Genomic DNA, 20,902 nt, shown 5'->3' with positions numbered 1-20,902 from the left:
ACGGCGGAGATAAAAGAAAAGAGCAACTTTATTTGTAAACGACTCCTTGGTAGAGTTCTCGTATGCGGAGCCCAACTTCGGTGCTGTTGTGGCGCTGGGTTCAGATGACTGGAACCGTCAACGTGGGTTGCGTGTCTTACATGTTGTGGCAACAGTGTCGGGTGTAACGCTTGCGGTGGAAAGCGGTACAGCTCTCTCCAAGGTGCAGGGCAGGGAGGGTGGGAAGTTGGAAACGAGTTATGAAAGGTGGGGACGGGTGGAGAGGAGAAAGCGGCGAGGGCTGTCCTGGTGTTCTTTCAGGGTGTTCGAACAGTGTTGTTCTTCTTTAGCTGCACCTAAATTAAAAAAAAAATGGTCTGTGGCAGACAGCACAGTTCTAACCCTTGATCTAAATTACCAGATGAGGCGGCCATTGCTTCTAGGAGAACTCAATGTGTTTAATTGATTAATTACCGTGTGATGCTAATTAACTTTTAAATTGTTTATTTGGCGCCACGTATATTAATCTACGAAATGTAGCAAGTGAGATCGCGAGGCCTATGCACTTAGGACGTATCGTCTGCAGTGCACCACTTCCGAGATGTTAAGATAGCATTGTCGCGCCAATCTCGGAGGCCACGATTCGTTGCTGCGAGAACACTCAGAATGCTGCAGCTTTGTGCCCGCAGCTGCGAACGCCATCTGGTAGCACTAAGCGTCTATTGTCACCGTCCTGCATGTTCTTACATGGCGGAATCTAGTTGTGTGCGCCTGACATGAATCTTGGCGCCAAACCGTAAGAACTCGTATTCACTGCGAGGTTTCGCTCTCGACGCAGACTTCGTTCTGCGCGAACGCGATACACTGCGCTCAGAAGCCACGTGACCGACTGTGGCGACGGTTGCCCGTTTATCGCAATGATGGCATTGTGAACGTGCGTATACAGTGGCAAGGAGGCAAACGTCGCGAGATAACTAAAAGAATTTGAGGATCCCCGCTCAAATCGGAGAGTAATTTTTCCAGATGAACTGCGATTGTGTTCGACGCCGTCGGTCACTGCCCAGAGCGGTAACTCAGCACTGTTGGAGGCGTCTACGCAAGTATATTTTAAATCTGAGCCAAGCAAGCAGTGATGCAACTGTAATTCTCGAGCAGCTCGACCGCGACGGGCACACTGTAGACTGCAGAGCCAGACCTGTTGGTGTCGCCGCATGTAGCCCAACACTTAGCTGAAGAACACCTGCGTCGGAAACATTACTGCCTCCCTATGACAAAGTAAGTAGTTTCCCCGTGGTATATGAGAAGGGTTACCCAGCTTTCAAGCCTTTCTCGTTAGGCTGGTGTAGTGAGTGTTGTTTTTCTTCTTAGGCAGCGCGTGCCACTTACGCTTTACTGTAATTGGCGCTGATAGCTTAGCCTTCGTCCTTTTATGTGTAAGCTAGACTATGGCCAGCCAATAAGCCACTTAAAGTTTAACGCCTGCGCTAGCACAGATCGCCCACAAATCGCACAACCGATAGACGGTGCAAGTTATAGTCGGACTTCGTTCTGTAGACAACTGTCCTCATATCGTGTCTTCATTTGTCTGCAGCGCTTCAGCGCGCATAAGGAAGCATGCCGAGGGCTATGTACTTCTGTGAACACCGATTTTTGTCGCTTACTAGCTGCCCGTGCTTCTAGTCTTTCGCTAACATTTGAGAGATGTTTATTCTACTGCCATGGTCACCGCGACGCATGCGGCGTGTAAAGATGTACTATAGCCGCGCCGCTCTTTGACGCAGGGTGTCCCCCTCTCAAGATGGCGACGGTAAGAAACCACGCCCCCCGCGGTCGAGGCTGTCAGCTAAGACGGCCGAATACCCGCTGCGCAGCTGGCTCACGGAGCGGGACCTTTCCGCGGGCGGCCCTTCCCCAGGCACCACGCCCAAGCAGAGCCCCGTCAAAAGGTTAGTTTGCCGCTGTTGAAAAAAAAAAGGGTTGTTTGTTTATGTTCGCCGTCATAGCACTACCAAAAGAGGAACTTTATTGGCAGAGAGGTGGAGAGAGGTCGGCCTGAATGACGTGCCTCTGGCCTTTTACTCTACAATGAGCAGGCCTATGTTTCTGTGCTTCTCGTACGTGCAGGCTTCACGGTATGTACATCTTTGCTGGCAGGGGCCGATGCTATATTGCAGCATGACAATCTGCTCCTATATGAAGTTCTGTTCTCGTACCATGCCGGCTAGTTCCGGTAGCCAATTGGCGGGGCTAGTTACAGTCGGGTATGAGAGCCCGTTCTACGGGAGCGGTCTCGGAAATCCTCCTCCAAATGATAAAGGGTGTTAAGCAAGAGTTTACCAGCTCTGTTTAAGGAGGACGCAAGCCTGCTGTAGTGCCGCATGTCCAGGGCCCTCCCACAATCTTAGTCACAAAGCACGAGGTCGCGGGATCGAATCCCGGCCACGGCGGCCGCATTTCGATGGGGGCGAAATGCGAAAAACACCCGTGTACTTCGATTTAGGTGCACGTTAAGGAACCCCAGGTGATCAGAATTTCCGGAGTCCCCCACTACGGCGTGCCTCATAATCGGGAAGTGGTTTTGGTGCGTAAAAGCCCATAATATAATTAAAATTTAATCTTAGTCACAAATAGGCACGGCGTAGCCAACGTGCGTGGTGCCGATGTGATGCCAGAAGCCCGCCACACATTTCGTGAAATGGGCGACTGGCGTCGTATGTGGAGTAATACTGTCGCGGGGGAAGGGACGGGTACGTCAAACTGGATGTTGTGTCAATGACCGAGCTCGGGATCATGCACTATCATTGCCTGCCAATGGGACCCACGGCTTCGTGGGACCAAGATAATTGGCAGAACTATCTGTTGGTGCGAGAGCTGTAGGAGACCTTTTACATCACGAACTTCCTCAGCGACACTCCTGCTTATCTTCTTTGGGCATGAGATCAAGCTGTTTTACAGGCTGCTACGATTTTTTTTAAGTACTGTAGCACGCATGTGCGTTTGTTATCTTCTGACACCGTTCTCGGAATACAATTGAAGTTTAGCGCCTTTTCTGTTTCGCTTTACTCCTTTCTTTTTAAGCATTTAATTCCTTGAAGCGCTGCTATGCATTACATAGTATTCCATAGGAGCCCAAGTGTGTAGAAAATGGCGGTGTGTAGCAACTTCATTTGTACGTCACGACTGGAGGTGAAAGTCTGATCATAACTTTATGCGCCTTGGCGCCTACGTTTAAATTTCCTTGAAGTCCGCCGTTTTCGACCGGTACACAACCTTATTTTTTTTTCTTCTGTTCCTTTCACCTTGCCAACTCGCGAGCGTGTCTTAAACCATGCTTTTTTACTTAAGAATACAAGGGAATATATAGAGATAAATGAGTGTCAGAGAGGATTAGAAACGAGCTATTCGCCTAACGATAACACCGAATATACATGACAGAACCAAGTAATCATGTTTCGTGGATGAAAAGTTATGGTTGGCGAGTGGCCCGGCAAACACAGCCACATAACAAAAATCTACGCGAGTCCTATTGCGAATATTATTTCAATACACTTCTGCGCAAAAACCTTACTGCACATCAACCGTTATCAGGCGAGGCAGCGTTGCGTCATATTACTTAAAACGCATTTCTAACCTACCTGTTTTACTTCCTGTAGTGCATTCGCAAGTTGTAGGGAGTTAACGAACACTAGGCGATGTGTCTGTAACGTTCTGCATTTTTCACGTGCTGACGATGACGTCAGCACGTGAAAATGTGATTTTTCACGATGACGTGCTGCATCGGACGCAGCACGTCCGATGCAGCAGCGTACAGATGCACGATGCTTAACACACCGTATTAGCATTTGCCGTGAAATGCGAAATTCGGGTTGAAACGAAATTCGGGGTGCGGAAATCATGCGAAATTCGGGGTGAAGCACACGGCCACTGATTGAACAAACACGCAACGAAATAACGACCACGGGACAAGACGGCGCGCCTATACGCCAGAAGCGCCATTCTGCACGACATAAAAGCAGCAAGCGATTTTACATGCGCCCGCTAATTCATGTGGCACTTGCACTGGCGAGAAGTTAATGTATTGTAAAATAGAAAAAGGAAGGTAAAACGTACATTCCGCATTTAATATGGTAAATTACTTGCAAGAAAATTGCATTATTTCGCAATATATCGTATGATCATTTTCCATTTTCTGGCCCTATAGTTTTGTCACTCGATACACCGCGATCAGCAAATGCGGCTGCGTGGGCTGTACAAACTACGAGACTTCGACAGACGTTCGACAGAACGTTGTGCCTGCTTACCCAGAGGCATGGATGACACTTCAGTGTTTCCGGCCATCAAGATTGGCGAATGTATATATATATGCCTTGACGAGGTTCGTCGTACGTGTAAGGCCGGTATTGCACGCGGTTCCTCACTTCGTCGTACGGAAAGAATAGCTGTTGTTTTCCCCGCTTTTTTTTTTAATTTCTGCATAGGCTATTGAGCACCAAGCGACAAGGCGGCGGTGCGGAGCCTCAGCCGCCTCCGCTCTCACCCAGAGGCGGTGACACTCGGCGGCCGGCCTGGATATCGGAGCTGGACTGGCAGGAGGCCGGCTCTTCTTCGGGCGCCAGGCCGAGCCCCGTGAAGAGGTTGGGTCCCGACTCCCGACCCGCCAAGACGGCGCGAATGCAGCGCAGGACGGCAGCGGTGACGGCCACCGTTTCGGGCATGCCTCGCCGCCGCCGCTCGCACGAGGAGGTGTCCCGACAGAGCCAAGCGCTGGCCAGGCTGAGCCTCAGCGACCTCGGAAGCGAGGAGGACGACGACGTCGACGGCGTCCACCAGGGCGGCGATGGCGCCGCTGGACCCAGTGGCGCCCCCATGCAGGTCGACCCTCCCGCGCCTTCGTTTGCCGGATTGTTCGACGAGACGGCGAGGTCGGCTTGGGCATCCGCGTACGCGACGGCGTCGTCTGCTTGCGCCGCGACGGGCGATCCGGGCCAGCAGTCGGAAGACGACTCTTCTTCGTAGACATGTATTGGAATCGTTTCCTGCTTCGGAACACTATAGGAGACGCCGTCCGTGTTGGACAAAGGAGCTTATTAGCACCCTGAAATTTGTTGTCACGTGGAGACTATAGCTTTCTATACGATTTTTGTAAAAACTATGAGCTGCGATGGCTTGCCGAGTCGCGGCTTATTTTCGATTATCTCCCCCGCCCCTTCTTTTTTAGTGTATTTTACGCTTTTTGCATTTTGTGACTGCGTGCCCTATTGTACGTATAAACGCATCTGACTTCCTAACTATTCTTGTCAGCCTCCATTTTCTTGCATACTCGCGCCAGTTCTACTCGCATCCGCCGTGATGGGCTTTCGCACCACTAACTACCTGTTTTCCAGCCCTCGGGCCTGGTATTAGCAGTGCGGTTGCGTAAGATTTTCGGTGACTCATGCTCTTCTACAACAATTGAAAGCATGGAGTGGGGGGCAGGGACACAAATCATGTACAGAAGAAACAAATCTCGCATGTTCGTTGTTCCTCAGCAGCTCGTAAGACGCATGTGGAGAAATGAAGTCAAAAGTGCAAAGCCGAAGGAGAGCTTAGAGTTGCTTGTTTCGCTGTTCAGTAGCGTATGGTTATTGCGTTTAACGCCACGCTACGTTCCTCGGCAAGACAAACTTATGTGGGCGATCGAGCTACAGGAACGCCATACTGCACATAGCCGCGTTAATTTGCAAGTTGTATAGCACGGAATAAGCAGGCGAGATAATGCATGTATTGACATTCCGCGCGACTGCGCCCATGTCACGGCTGCTTTTCGGCAAGAATGACGCAAGCTTATGCCCAATGTAGGACAGGTTGGGTTAGCTTCACCTGACAAATAAGGGGTCTGAAGGAGGCACATTGCAGAAAGAACTGCGGAGCGCAAACTCAACTGAAATACACACTGCCATTACCGCGAAGTCCGCAAGATTTTACCTGAAATTATACCTGAAATTGTATGCGAGTGATGTGTGCCGCGTGTGCCAGCGGGAGAGGGCCACCCTGACGCACATCCTATGGGATTGCACCAAGTTCCCCAATGAGGCTTCGACAAGTACGATTCCTCCGCGACTCGCGGCTGCAGCGGAATGCTACGACCACGAAAGCCAATCCTGGGCCGTTCAGCAGGTCTCGGCGGCTCTTGAAAGACAATGGCCGAGCGAAGCCGACGGAACGTTGCCCCTCAGGGCGACCGACCACGGGAGTAACACGCGCTGGAGTTGAGTAGAGACCACCCGCTGAGAAGACGCCAGGGTCCGTGCCACGGCGCCATTTAGTCATGGTGTTCTGCAGGCGATTACATGAAGTTGTTTCTCTCTCTCTCTCACCTGAGAATACTGACAGTACGTAGACTTTCGTAGTGTTTGCATGAGTCTTGTTAATAGTTCCCTGGGGCTACTGCCTTGCAAGGTCTTTTGGGCCATAGTCAAACTACTTGTGTAGCTTTTAGGCCAAATGACCGTTCATTGTTTTACTCAAAAATAACTATTTGATTTCATGCCGCGCGCATCGGTTAAAGTAGGGTTGAAATTTCGCATAATTCATTGGGCACATGAATGAAAGCGGTTTGGAATTCCGAATTCAGCGCCACATCAGAATTGATTCCTTACGAACTCGCAACCGCCTATAGTCGGATACAACTAAAGTCTGCAGTGAGGCCCCGCCCACGCCCTCAGAACCGCCAGCCACCGTTCCTCCGCGAGGCTGCAAATAGTTCGGACTTCAAACTTTCCCTGTTACCTAAATAAGGCGGTTACCACAGAAATAAACTTATAAGCGTGTAATTTTGTACGCTTTCACTTGTCTATCATAGTGGAACGGCGAAAGCCTAATTCTTCGCTGAACTGAAATAAAACGCATGCTTCGCTGAAACTATTTATTGTCAAGCTGCACTTCAGTTGGTAGTGACGTTTCACGAGTAAAACGGGGTCAGCAGTGAAATAAACTGTGCCGCCGACTTTTGAAGAGTGAACAGCTTGGACTCCATACTGTCTGTCCGTGTATCTTGCACACCTCATCACCTCCGCCGATGAAAAGACTTAAAGAACAGCAGACGCTCCGGAGGTATCAAGTACGACGCCATCTTGAAATGGTCGCATGGCGACGATTTTGTTTGCTTTTGTGATTGGCTGGCGGAGTAACAATCCCGCGCGGTCCGTGTGCCTTGGTTGCAAACTGCTGTTTTTTTTTAAAAGTTGTATCCTTCTATAGTGCATTTTATGCCTACTAAGAACGATATTAACATTCGCTACCGACCATTAAGGTCTGTAGCGAATTATTTTCGCATCCGTGTTACTGTCTTCACGTCGTCTAAAAAAGCTGCGTAAAGCCACGTCTCCGTAACTAGATAATCTCTTTCCTAAAACGGGATTGTCTTGCAAAAACGCCGAGACTACTGGATTTTTTTTTATTGCGATAAAGACTTGCCCTTAAGGCATAATTGACTACTGGATTTCCACAGCAAACGAGAACGGCATTTCAGGTATTTATTGTCGCGCAAGGTCGGACGCGCGTTGTCTTCAGTGCCCGGACGAAGACTGCTTCGACGACCGGTGCTCGAAGCCGGAACTCCGGTCGTCGCTGCCCAAACCGGCTTCGCGGGCCATGGCGTAGAATGCGGACTTGTGATTCCGCAGCAGGTCGGCGGGGACACCGACTTCTTGTATCTCACCGGACTTCATCACGACAATCCTGTTGGACAACACGGAACACGGAGTTCCTTACATTTACCATGTTAGTGACCACGGAAAGTATGATGGCTTCTGTGAGGCCACATTAAATCGTGTGGTTTCGCATGCGTCGCAATGTAAATGCGAGTCAAAAGGGTGTTTCACTCGGTTAGTTGGTTCATTCTTCGAGGATTGTAGCAGCAGAACTCAGGGGACACGGACAACAGCAGGAACGTCTAGAGCTGCTGCGTCCTCTAGTCGTTTATTCTGTGTCCGTGTCCCTTAAGTTCTGCTGCTACAATCCTCGAATACATTGCGAGGTTTTACGTGCAAAAAAACCATGATATCATTCTGCGGCACGCCGTAGTGGAGGACTACAAAGTTTTACCTCCTGGGGTTTCTTTAACGAGCTGTCAGATCTGGGTACACGAGCTATATTTGTTTTCTTAGTTTTTCTCGAGCCCGTCAGAATCTGCGTATGTGGAGGGAGGAGGAGATGGAGTCAAGCGATGATGTGCGCGGGCGTGTCCGATTAGTGTAGTGTGGCCATTGTGGGAGTGGCTGCAAGTCTTTATGCCAACATTTTTGCGGATTTTTCTAAACTAAAGTGTATACGGCGTTGCGTCTTCCTTGGAGCTAAAGGGGGACGTGAATAGGATAACGGACAGCTTTGGCGTGTCCGGTTTTCCGGTGTGCGGAGGTGGATTACGCAAATAGCCGGGTGGGTGGGGTCATAAATGTGTAGTATTCTACTTTGCCACTGGTGTAAATGTTCAGCAGCGGCGAGGTCGTGATTACGCCGCTACCGATAATATGAAGCAGCAGCGAAGCAAAGTACACCTGGTTATTACTGCAATATTAGCTCTGCGTCACCAGGTGGCGCCACCAATCCTGCCACTCACGTTTAGTCTCCGCTCACCCGGCAAAAGTAGCGCCACGCTTTGAAGAATGCCGCCTCCTTCTCGCGCGCTCTGTCCGAGGCCGACGCCGCGTCGCTATTGGCCTAATAGCATCACGTGGGCCTTCGCGCCTTGCTTCAGCGCCATTTTCGCTCGAAAACCGTCTACGGAGCGGCGAGGAGCGCATGTTGGCGCCGTTGCTACGCTCGAGCAGTGTAGGTGGCACCACGGTCGAGGAGGGAGCGTGAAAGAGAGGGGAAACGAGGAGGAGTGAAGGCAGAGGAGAAGGGTGTCGCTACTTTACGAAGTTTAAGGGGTTTTAGGCAATCCGACAAATGTGCTTGCGTATACGAAAATAAAGGACGCTCTAAAACTATCTAGCATTGGTGACGTGTGCACCGTTTCAGCTTCTAATACCGAGAGCAGTGCCAAAGTCAGTTTCAACCAGACGTACGCGTTCGAGAACTTTGCGTAGGACGCTGTGGTTTTTCAGTCACTTGCCATTCACGGTGGCGGAAGTTTTCTTTCTCTCGAAGACGAAACCTTCGTGCTCTGGAATCCACGGGGAACAAATGCTTCCTTACTACGAGGCCCAGGGGGCCTCTATGTGAGGCAGGACAGCCCACACTATAGGGCATGAGGCGGCTGAAAGATCGCTCTAGAGCAAGTGTTCTAAGTTCCACTCCGTGAAATGCGCTTCGGCAGCGTGCGCCTAAAACGGCATTTAACCGTTTCAGGTCCAGTGATTATTGTAGGAGTTACAATGCCTCATGCGGTACATATCTGACATAGACACAGGCTGAAGTGAAAAACTAATGCGAGAAATCACCGATCCAGTAACTCGGGCTGTCCAATTTACGGACGCATGGTGTCGCAAATTGTTTGATTTTCTCCAGATATCGGCAATATACAGACGTGGAGGCGCAGTGCGATTAGGCCTCTTTACCGCACGTCCATAGCCTACCACCCGAGGCCGGCTTCATGCTTTTGTGCGCATACGAACAGCTTTCAAATAATTTGTGACCGCGATTCCCGGACTTACACTAGGTACGTACTTGAGAAGTCACCATCTGCCTTAAAGATGCTGAGAGTTGATGGTTGGAGCCTTAGATATATTACGAAAAACTACACCAGATTTTTTTGTAATCTTTTCCCTCTTGTACAGACGCGTGAAAAATATATTTATGACGGCAAAAATCTAACCACAGCGGTAAAAAAAAAAGGTTCGGGAACTGCCGATTAGAAAAAGAAATCACCCATGATTACGACATTACCTAATGCGACATCTGAGCTGAGCTCTATACGTGTTTTCTTTTCGCGATATGTTGGCCGGCGCGGAGTATCTGTCTCGTGCGGCACGTTCCAAACGAGCGAAGTGTTGCACCACTGCCTCGTTAACCTGGGCGTGGGCGCGATTCACAGCAGCCGCCGCCGACAGACCTCCCAGACGATCCGCGCTACCCTGGCGGCATCTCGTAGCCATTGTCGCCGCACTACGCTTTTCTTCTCACGCTTTCGCCGTATCCTCCCCCGCTTTGCACCTCGTCGTTCCGCTGCACCCTCCTCTACGCTTTCCTCCTCGCGTCTTTCGTCCCTCGCTGCGCTCCGCATTGGGTTTCATCTTTCACTGTACTCGTTCCCTCGGCTACGCCGAACTGCGCCGAGCTACGACACCGAGGCACGCCGACGCTTGTCGCAGGAACGGGCGCTTTAAGAGCTGCGTTCTAAACGTTCGTGCTCGCCTGTCGGCGTCCAGGATAGTCTGAAGCCGGTGTGCCACTGTGAGAACGGTGCAGTGGGCGAAGTCCCGGCGAATGGTCTGTTGGACGAGGACATCGGTGTCCGGGTCCACTGACGCTGTGGCCTCGTCCAGGATCAGCAGCCGGGTATTGCGCAGCAGGGCGCGGGCCAGGCAGATAAGCTGGTGCTGGCCGATGCTGTGCAGGAAAACGTGAAGGCGATATACGGTGTCCAGGGAAAGAATGGAGTGAACCCGACAAAGAGAAGGCTGCGATAAACACTGCAGTGTACAGCAGCGAAGAAAATAGACATGTCACTCTGCTGTATGAGAGCTATTGAAATCACGGGTCGTGAATATTGAAACAAACCAACAACGGCATTATGAAAATGCGAAACACCTTGATAAGACGAGTTCTGAAGAGTGTGCCAGCCGAATGCAGCCTATATGTTGCGTGGGGCATAAGTTTTCACCTTTAAATAAATTTCCTCTTTTTCTTTTTGTGAGGAAATGAGGGTATGTATCTGGTGCTTACGAAGACGGTGAAGCTTTCTGCACGTGATGCGGGAAGCTATTTTTTCGAGAGCGTCGAGTCGTATTCGCATCTTTAAGAGCTCTTGTGACTGCTTGCGGGTCTAAGCTGTCTTACCTAGGACACCTATCGTTACTTAACGTAACGTAATCTGAAGTAGGCTATAGCCCAAATTATCCTCATCTTGCTTATTTTCGCCTAGTGCAACAGCATCAGCGCTGCACTCGCACACTAGCACATTTGAGAAAAGTAATTACGTTTGCCTGCATAGTAAAGCAATGCTATTGCATTCGCAAGTGGTTCTGGAGGAGGGTAACACTTGTTTCCGTTGGTCGTTTCATTTTGACAGCTCTAAATTCATGGTTTCAATTTAGAATACCAGCTTGGTTATAGAGAAATCCAACGCCGCACCAGGACGAAGCTAACTAATAGTTAATAATGATAAAAAAAGAAACGCCGTTGACAGAAGCATCCAAGATTTCTACACGTGTCTTTCGAAATCTCGCAGAAGTACAGCTGGTTCAAATGTCTATTTGCCACAAAACGTATGTTTATCTGTTTATCACGATATGGGCTCCTGCCCGTATCGTGATCTTGTGTTTCATGAACATGTTCGTCACTGCCCCAGGTTGTGCGTGAGAGCACCTTTAAGATATTCATTGTTTTCATGCACTTGTCTTTAACATATTTTATGTGCTGCACAAAGGTTAGCTTCGCGTCTAAAATTATGCCTAAGAATTTATGTTCCCTATTTACGGGCAGACGCACACCATGCAACACAATTTCAGGATCAGGGTGCAGGCCTCTCTTTCTGGAGAAAATGACACAGGTGCTTTTTTGTGGGTTCAATCTGAACCCGTTCTCATCAGCCCATTTGGATACCCTGTTAAGACCAAGGTGGACCTGTCGCTCACAGATTGCAAGAGAACTTGACTGAAATCCTATCTGCACGTCGTCAACATACGTTGAATAGAAGATGTTATGTGGTATGTGTAGACGAAGAGAATTCATTTTTACTATAAAGAGTGTGCAGCTGAGCACCCCGCCCTGCGGCACTGCAGTTTCCTGTACAAACTTCTGTGACAGAACAGTGCCCACTCGAACACGGAATGTCCGATTCGACAGATAACTTTCGATAACATTGAACATATTTCCGTGTATACCTAACTGTGAGAGGTCTTTCAATATCCCAAACCACCACGTTGTATCATAGGCTTTCTCCATATCTAAGAATACTGATAAGAAAAACTGCTTATGGACAAAAGCTTCACGGATACGTGCCTCGATGCGTATGAGATGGTCAGTGGTGGATCGACCCTCCCGAAACTCGCACTGGTATGGGTCTAGCAATTTGTTTGATTCTAGGAAGTGTAGTAGGCGACAGTTAATCATTTTTTCGAATACTTTGCAGAGGCAACTTGTTAATGCTACAGGTCTATAACTTGATACAGAGGAAGGGTCCTTTCCGTGCTTCAGTATTGGAATTATAATAGCCTCCTTCCAAGCAGAGGGGATCTCGCCGGAAGACCATATAACGTTGTAAAGGGAAAGGAGAGTTTTCTGTGTTTCGGATGGTAGTTGTTTTAACATCTCATATATTATGTGGTCTGAACCTGGGGCGGATGTATTACAGCAGTTCAGTGCTGCCTGCAGTTCCGCTATGCAGAATGGTTCATTGTACGGCGCACTTTTTGCATATTTCCTTTCTAGCTTTTGGTTCTCTATTCGTGTTTTGTACTTTAGGAATGTTTCGGTGTAGTGTGAGGAGCTGGATATGTGTTCAAAGTGTGTGCCAAGAAAGTTGGCTTGATCTTCCAGGCTTTCTCCGTGACTATTCACTAAAGGCAGGGAATACGTTTGTTGTCCATTAACCTTTTTCACTCTATTCCATACTTTTGTCTCATCTGTGTACGAGTTGATGCTTGATATAAACTTCGCCCAACTCTCTAGTCTTGCTTGCCGGCGCGTTCTCCTTGCCTGGGATTTGACATGTTTAAAGTTTTCCAGGTTTTCAGCTGTAGGAGAATCGCGAAATATCGCCCACGCTTTGTTCTGGTTCCTCCGTGCTTGCCGGCATGCATCGTTCCACCAGGGAACACGCCGCTTGGAACCCATGCCGCTCGTTTGTGGAATACATTTACAGGCGGCCCGCGTTCTCCACCATAAACGATTTGTCCAGTTGTCAACTTTTTCGCAACCGGCCCACAGTGGCAAAGCCTTTCTCACTGCGTGTCAGAGACATGGCTGAAGAAACAAGGGTTCCACTGCTTGAATACCACCCTATGTCCCCTGCTATACGGCCCCCGCCGTGGCAGCGGCAACCAATAGACTGTGATATATCTTTCGTAACTGTTACAAAGCACGCGCCTGTCGCGCATATACGAACGAATTTCCTCGAATTACAACACAAATACTCCTCTCCTGAATTCTTTACAGACGCATCGAAGTGTAATTATGGCGTATCTTACGCAGCGGTCGGTCCATCCTTTTCGGATGCTGGTGTTCTGCACCCTAACACAAGTATTTTCACAGCAGAGGCCTACGCGATATTGGCCGCTGTTAAACACATTAAAGAATTTAATATCCCTAAGGCAGTTATATACACAGACTCCTTGAGCGTCGTAAATGCTTTGAAAACAGTCAAGAAATATAAAAACCCTGTAATTATTTCTCTCTACTCAGCATTGCTAAAAAACTATGCGTCTAAGCAGCATATCGTCCTATGCTGGGTGCCGGGGCACCGAGAGATAGAGGGAAACGTGTTAGCGGACCAGCTAGCCACATCCGTGAACGCGAACGCTGCAGACACTTCCACGACTATCCCTGTAATGGACCTCAAGCCCTCAATAAGAAAAAACCTAAGAGATTTCTGGCAGCGCTTGTGGGATAAAGAAACAGCAAATAAATTACATGTTATCAAGCCTTATCTTGGCAACTGGCCGCCGGTATCAAAGAACCGTCACACAGAAGTAACACTTTGCAGACTCAGGATAGGACACACATACAGCACACACGCATACCTCTTGTCCGGTGGCGATCCGCCCATGAGTGATAAATGTGGTGAGCCACTTACCGTGCTTCACATCCTGCTGCAATGCACTCAATTAGACGCTAATAGGAAAAAGCATTTTCCATTACCACATCGGCAGCTAATTCCACTCCATCCTCAAATGATTATAGGTATAGAACCTTTCTTCAAACATGAATCCCTGTTTAGATTTTTAAAAGATGTAGATAGTTTTCATATTATAGCCCCAGGAAATCCGTAGCACAGCCTCTAACAGAGGTTTCTGCTGCGGTAGGTGCAATAAAAGAAAGCACCTGCCTCTCAGCCTTTGGGCTCAAAGGCCCCCCGGAGGCATTAGTGCTATTTACATATTCTCGCATTTTAGCTCCATGATCACTTATCACGCGTACTATATCCACAGACCACTACATGTATGACTGTCATAATTTTATGCTATATACTATTTTACGTTTCCATGACACTGATTGATTTTAGGCCACTTTACAGCCATGTTACATCCCACCATCGCCACTCACAAATCAGCGCTTAACACAACATTATCAGTCATGGCGCTCTTTGGCCATACCTGGCCCTTGCGCCACTAAACAACACATATTCATCCATGAACATGTTCGTACCACGCACCACCGAAATGCCGGTCTTCGACGCTTACCTGAGGTTCTTCCCGTCTTCCTCGATGACGAAGTCGAGCTTCTCGGCCTTGTCTTGGAAGAATGTGCTTAGGTGCGCCTTGTTGAGAGCTGCCCAGACCTGGTCGTCGGTGCGTTCCCCCTTGGGATCCAGGTTAAGGCGAAGTGATCCGCAGAACAGGATCGGCTCCTATTGAGACCAGTAAATAGATTAGAAATGTATGTAGGCCAGGGAGCAGCACGAGGGATACAGCCCCAGTTTACCTGTTTTAAACAGGGAAGAAACGTTCTCCCTAAACGAGAGTTGGCAGCTAAATGATGGACATCTCAGTAAAGGCCGAAAATATGGATCAAGTGGATCGCTTAGCATTGCCCTGCCGGATGAAAAGACACGACGGCACATCCATTTACGAGCAGGCCAACTTGTGCACGGACAAATTTTTCTGCTATTGTTCGTGATCACGTGGCTTATTTCGCACTATTACTGTACCCTCACATGGTTACGCCACTTAGTGCTTTAATGGGTAGCATTATATGGCGAGTCGGCCGAAAACCTCCATGTGAAGCCAGGAAACCCTTACAAAATGCAGGGTGAGAACGCTAAGTTTAAGCCCATTGTTAGCGCGGTTGATAGCGGCCACGAGGAGTATAATGAATAACTAACCATTGTCCGCGATGCCAGTAAGCGTGCAACCGCGAAATATTCTACGAGCGTGTCCGCTTTCGTCGTTCTCTGTACGCTATACGTAGAAAGGAGGCATTAAAGCTAGTCCAGAAAGGCCTACAGAGACTGCGGGAGATAGGGTGGAGAGGGCTCGCTGCAGGCTCAATACAATCAGTCGGTATGTCTCGGGGAGGAAGGGCCTGGCCCCCCAGGGTGGATTCACAGGAGATTCGCTTGAAACTTTCACGGCCAATAATAAATATATAGCAGCAGTCCGTTCGTAGTTTTGGTAGCGTAAGAATGTAAAGTTAATTATGAACGACGAAAAGAAAAAAAAATTAGATGAAATGCTACATGTTTCAGTCCGTTTGTTTACCTGGGGGATGATTGTGATCTTCGAGCGGAGGTCGTGCAGTCCGATGCGTGATATGGCGACGCCGTCGATGACGATGTCCCCTTCCGCCGGCTCCAAGATGCGAAACATGGACAGAGTCAGGGACGACTTGCCCGAACCCGTGCGACCGACAACGCCAACCTAGTGTGAAAACGATCGAAACAAAATGTAACAAAAACGTATTACAATTCACTAAAAGCAGACTCGAACTAGCAGTGCGCCGTCATCATCATCACCATTATCATCAATTTATTTATTTAACGCTTAAAATCCTGATGACGGCTATTAGACAAAATAAGCAAGGTGAACTTGTGGAATTGGATATGGCTAGAAAAAAAATATAGAAAGGAAAGGTTTAGGCAGAATAATTTTGTGCAAATTTAGTACGAGGTGCCAACATTTGAAGTGGTTATTAATCAGTTTGCGCAATGTTTATTTTTAAGCATCAAAAGTTTCATTCCGCTGATCGCAGGCAGGGTCAGACCGCAGAAAAGATGGTGACAACTCGGAAAAGAGCCACGCAAGCGTTTGTTCCCATCCAGTAATCAATTACTTGGAACGAAATCTGTTTTCATATAGATACGCTCTCATTCTATCGCGATACTGAGCCAGGATTTTAATACCAAAATAAAGAATTGGAATTAAACAAAACACAATAATACATACGAAAAATTAACGACAATATAGCTTGTGACCCACATGCTTAGGGCCGCGTTCTATCTGGATGCGATTTGTGCAGTTGCGAATAAATGGCCTAGGTGGCGTTTCATCTCTCTATGCTCGTAGGAAGGCTGAAACACGTCCACTGCACGTAACCGGCATACAAACTTTTTCGGAAGGCTGGATTTCCAGGTTGATGTGGCGTAGCACGAGGTCGAGGTCCTTCCGGTAGCGCGTGCTGAAGTTCACGAACTGCACGGCGCCCTCCTGCGGCCAATCGGAGCTCGGCGCAGGGGTCACGCGCCACGGCGCCTGCGCAGGTTTCGCGCCACCCGCGACGTCACCGCTGCCGTTTCGTACCGGCAAATGACCTCGGCGACGTCACCGCTGCCCTTTCCTACCGGCAAATGACCTCGGCGATGTCACCGCTGCCGTTCCGTACCAGCAAATGACCTCGGCGACGTCACCGCTGCCGTTTCGTACTGGCAAATGACCTCGGCGACGTCACCGCTGCCGTTTCCTACCGGCAAATGACCTCGGCGACGTCACCGTTGCCGTTCCGTACCGGCAAATGACCTCGGAGACGTCATCACTGCCATTTCCTACCGGCAAATGACCTCGGCGACGTGACCGCTGCCGTTTCGTACCGTCAAATGACCTCGGCGACGTCACCGCTGCCGTTTCCTACCGGCAAATGACCTCTGCGACGTGACCGCTGCCGTTTCGTACCGGCAAATGACCTCTGCGACGTGACCGCTGCCGTTTCGTACCGGCAAATGACCTCGGCGACGTCACCGCTGCCGTTTCGTACCGGCAAATGACCTCGGCGACGTCACCGCTGCCGTTTACTACCGGCAAATAACCTCGGCGACGTGACCGCTGCCGTTTCGTACCGGCAAATGACCTCGGCGACGTCACCGCTGCCGTTTCGTACTGGCAAATGACCTCGGCGACGTCACCGCTGCCGTTTCCTACCGGCAAATGACCTCGGCGACGTCACCGTTGCCGTTCCGTACCGGCAAATGACCTCGGAGACGTCATCACTGCCATTTCCTACCGGCAAATGACCTCGGCGACGTGACCGCTGCCGTTTCGTACCGTCAAATGACCTCGGCGACGTCACCGCTGCCGTTTCCTACCGGCAAATGACCTCTGCGACGTGACCGCTGCCGTTTCGTACCGGCAAACGACCTCTGCGACGTGACCGCTGCCGTTTCGTACCGGCAAATGACCTCGGCGACGTCACCGCTGCCGTTTCGTACCGGCAAATGACCTCGGCGACGTCACCGCTGCCGTTTCGTACCGGCAAATGACCTCGGCGACGTGACCGCTGCCGTTTCGTACCGGCAAATGACCTCGGCGACGTCACCGCTGCCGTTTCGTACCGGCAAATGACCTCGGCGACGTCACCGCTGCCGTTTCGTACCGGCAAATGACCTCGGCGACGTCACCGCTGCCGTTTCGTACCGGCAAATGACCTCGGCGACGTCACCGCTGCCGTTTCGTACCGGCAAATGACCTCGGCGACGTCACCGCTGCCGTTTCCTACCGGCAAATGACCTCGGCGACGTCACCGCTGCCGTTTCGTACCGGCAAATGACCTCGGCGACGTCACCGCTGCCGTTTGCTCCCTGCAAATGGCCTCGGCGACGTCGTAATTTACTTGGTCGTCACTGGCGGATTTATGAATTATACGTCTCAAGCAACTTCGCTATTATGGGGCAATGCCCGGTGATTGAAGGAAATTCGCAAGTGATGAGATAGAAACGATGAAAACGATAAATGTCTCCGCCGCTGTGTGTTGATTGCTAATCTTCGCGCCCTTGCAGATTCACTTTGCCACAGCATCGTCGATGTCGTTAAGCCTAACCGGTTCTAATGTAGGTCTACCATTTTTTTCTTCTAATATGGCACCCGAAATGAGCTATAGACCTATATATTTGCGACCATATAGAATCTCAAACCTATATTCGTGAACGAAAGTCGCAGTAGTAGCGAGCCAATGGAGTTCCGTCTTTGCGCACGCCGTAAAATCAACCTGGAGATTATCCAGGCTGGCTTTTAGAAATACTGAATATCCAACGCAATTGATGGCACCACGAGGATTTCAAGATGCCGAGGATACCTGCGAAGCATCCGATGAGGATGACTTCTCCGGCAGTTCCCGACGAGGATGCAGCTCGTGGCATCAGCTGGCGAGGCTTAGTAGCCGAGCAAACTGTCCATAAAAGTATGCAACCTCAGTATTTCGTTTCTCTAAAAATATACAGGTCAACCTATATTCGCAATATTGTTTATTTTTAGGCGAGTTCAATAAGTTATAGGGAAGCCCTATATTCGCCTTCGACCTGCGCTCGAGTAGATATGGTAATTGGAGCAATAACTATATTGAAGCATTAGGTTGATTTTCCACGCCCGCTATTATCTTCTCATGGCTAAGTAAGGTTTTATACGCGATAACGAAAAAGTAGGGGTGAGATACGTTCTCAAATGCTCAGTGAAGGTATTCTTTCGCTTCGAAATCACATGCGCAGCGAATTGAAAGCTCATTCCATGCGAGTTTGTCTCTTAACCCGTAATGTTGCGACGACGACATCAATACGACATGCGATTGTACAAGGACTCGTTAGAACAACCTTCCTGAGCGTGCACCTACCTCGGTCGGTGTCTTGGTGTATTCGTGGAGGCGTTCCACGGAAATCAGCGAGTTCTCCAGCTCGGCCGTGAAGCGCACGAGGAAGTTCAAGGCATCGGTCAGCTGAGAACACGCAGGAAAAGAAAGGGAAGACAATCACGCAATGGAAACCTAAAGACCTGGGATTCTTGCCAATGGTTGAAAGTAACTTCGGTAAACTAAGCACGCTTTTATCTGCCATAACTTTCCGGAGCTCCACAAATAAAAAAAAAACATTTCGCTTGTATATCTGCTTGCGCACTAATAATGTTATTAAAGGGACCCTGAAACGATTTTGGCGATTTTCTACAAACGTACTGAGTCGTTAGAGTAGGTTCTTCTGATCATTAATTGATGCATCTAAGTGCTCTGCGTAAAGCGTGTAATTTATTATAAGGTTTTAAAAATACCCATCGCTGCCGATCGCAGCGCACTGCTCGGCGGAATTTTAAGCCGCCCCTACCCATATGATGCAAATAACCCATATTACGTCACATGGGCGAGCTATCTGATTGGCTGACCAGGGCGCGTGGTCGATAATTTTTCCAACTTTATGGTGAACAAATGATGCTCGTAATAGTTGGAATGTTAGTTACTTTGTTTTTGTAAAAAGAAAATAACTTAAAGAGAATACACAAGAATAGTTTTTTAGTACACTTCAGCACTTCCGGGACACAGCAAGTGTCGTCTGCTTGTGTTACAACGTACTCCATTTTGACGAGAGCTCCGCGGTCAGAGTCGGTCTCCGTCTTTTCGCGAGCACTATGATTCGACTTTGTTGCCTTGTGGGCTGCAAACCTAACGACCTGCAAACCGCGAGTCCAGTATTAGGGCAAACGCAAGCGCAAGGGGACAGGGTCTGGCCGCTTGACTGTGCCGGGATGAGCCACGAGATGAGCAGAAGGGCAAATGTGAACGGTGTGCACGGTGCAGCCACCTGGTGGCACAGAGCTCAACCATACACAGTAGCAGCAACGAAGTGTATTCTTTGCTGCTGGTGTGTATTTTTCGCAGGAGTGTAATCATCAACACGTTGATTTATAAATGTTTAAAATGCTTTACACTTGGTTAGAGCAATATTAGCGCTTTGTTTGACTGGTTAAGCGCTGCGCCAGCAAGTGTCTGGACCGTGCAGACCGATCAGGCTGCTCACGTACGTCTACGCTAAAGTTCCTTCAGCAGCTTGAGTTTATGCCTCCAGACATTTGCCGAAATGACCAGCTTGCCTGTTTTTAGCGGAGTACCGGACACGTTCAGCGCTACGACAGAATGCTCGCAACGCACGCTGCTTCGATAGCTCTCGGTCGACGGCCAAGCGGCTAGCGGAGAGGTCTCGCGCGGGAGGGGGCGTGCTCCTAAACAACCGGAAGTGAGCGATGTGACGTCGCATCGTGACGCTGAACCAGTGAAGGCGGAGCTTAGCGCCGCTCGCTCGGCGAGCGAGTTGAGGAGGAAAAGCATAGCTAGGGAGGAGGGTAACTTCTAATCGCTTGCAGCTCCATTAATACGTAACGCTTCACTTAAATTGTGGTGCGAATGTTCTACTTAAGCTGTACCCTACGCGCCTACAAAATTTGTCCGAACCGTTTCAGGGGCCCTTTAAATGCCTGTTTGGATCACTGTGCAGAGTTCTTCTTTTTTGCTTGCATTGCACAACAGCTAATGTTCATATAATGTATGCAACCTGCTCTTAAAAAGAAAGCTTGTTCATACATTTACTTTCTTTTCTTTTTACTTTACGAGCAGCTGAATACCGTTTGTGAAACGTGGGACCTCCGAATGTATATTTTTATTTCGGGTTAATTTTTTATGAACTTTTATAAGCAATAAATATTAATTTATCAACAGTTATGCGTGCTGTCTGGGTAGCGGTGCACCGGTGTAGGAATGTTCTGCAATTTTGTCAGCTACTGACATGCAGGATGACTACTTCTGGTGACGGAACGAATATAAGATGGCATAACATGTTAGCCAGAGTAAACGCCGCGCGCGGAGTGTCGTTAGAGGC

At 49.2% G+C, this 20,902-nt stretch overlaps 2 protein-coding genes across 4 annotated transcripts in view; one reads left to right on the top strand and one right to left on the bottom strand.

Moving 5' to 3' along the window:
- Positions 1-877: 877 nt before the first annotated feature.
- LOC139049898 (uncharacterized) lies at positions 878-5,267 on the top strand. Its single transcript, XM_070525773.1, has 3 exons — positions 878-1,254; positions 1,761-1,925; positions 4,458-5,267. Exons 1-3 carry the CDS (start codon positions 1,247-1,249, stop codon positions 4,993-4,995), a joined length of 711 nt encoding a protein of 236 aa, XP_070381874.1. The 5' UTR covers positions 878-1,246; the 3' UTR covers positions 4,996-5,267.
- A 2,180-nt stretch (positions 5,268-7,447) lies between these two features.
- The window catches only part of LOC139049896 (multidrug resistance-associated protein 1-like), a 56,568-nt gene continuing 43,113 nt past the window's right edge, over positions 7,448-20,902 (bottom strand). For all 3 annotated transcript variants that reach the window (XM_070525768.1, XM_070525769.1, XM_070525770.1), the window contains 6 exons: positions 18,877-18,978; positions 16,389-16,532; positions 15,543-15,701; positions 14,526-14,692; positions 10,318-10,512; positions 7,448-7,698 (listed from right to left, as the gene is read on the bottom strand). In XM_070525768.1, the coding sequence (XP_070381869.1) occupies positions 7,527-7,698; positions 10,318-10,512; positions 14,526-14,692; positions 15,543-15,701; positions 16,389-16,532; positions 18,877-18,978 (939 nt within the window). In that variant the 3' untranslated portion in view covers positions 7,448-7,526. The remainder of the gene's footprint in view (positions 7,699-10,317; positions 10,513-14,525; positions 14,693-15,542; positions 15,702-16,388; positions 16,533-18,876; positions 18,979-20,902) is intronic.

The sequence above is a fragment of the Dermacentor albipictus genome, chromosome 9 (genome assembly GCF_038994185.2).
Source record: "Dermacentor albipictus isolate Rhodes 1998 colony chromosome 9, USDA_Dalb.pri_finalv2, whole genome shotgun sequence".
Lineage (NCBI taxonomy): Eukaryota > Metazoa > Arthropoda > Arachnida > Ixodida > Ixodidae > Dermacentor > Dermacentor albipictus.
The sequence above is the reverse complement of the archived record's forward strand: the minus strand, read 5'-3'. Positions and strand labels throughout refer to the sequence as shown.

Excerpts from the sequence above, each read along its gene's own strand:
- LOC139049898 (XM_070525773.1), top strand. Across the intron at positions 1,926-4,457 it reads AAGCAGAGCCCCGTCAAAAG|GCTATTGAGCACCAAGCGAC; the intron begins GTTAGTTTGCCG and ends ATTTCTGCATAG.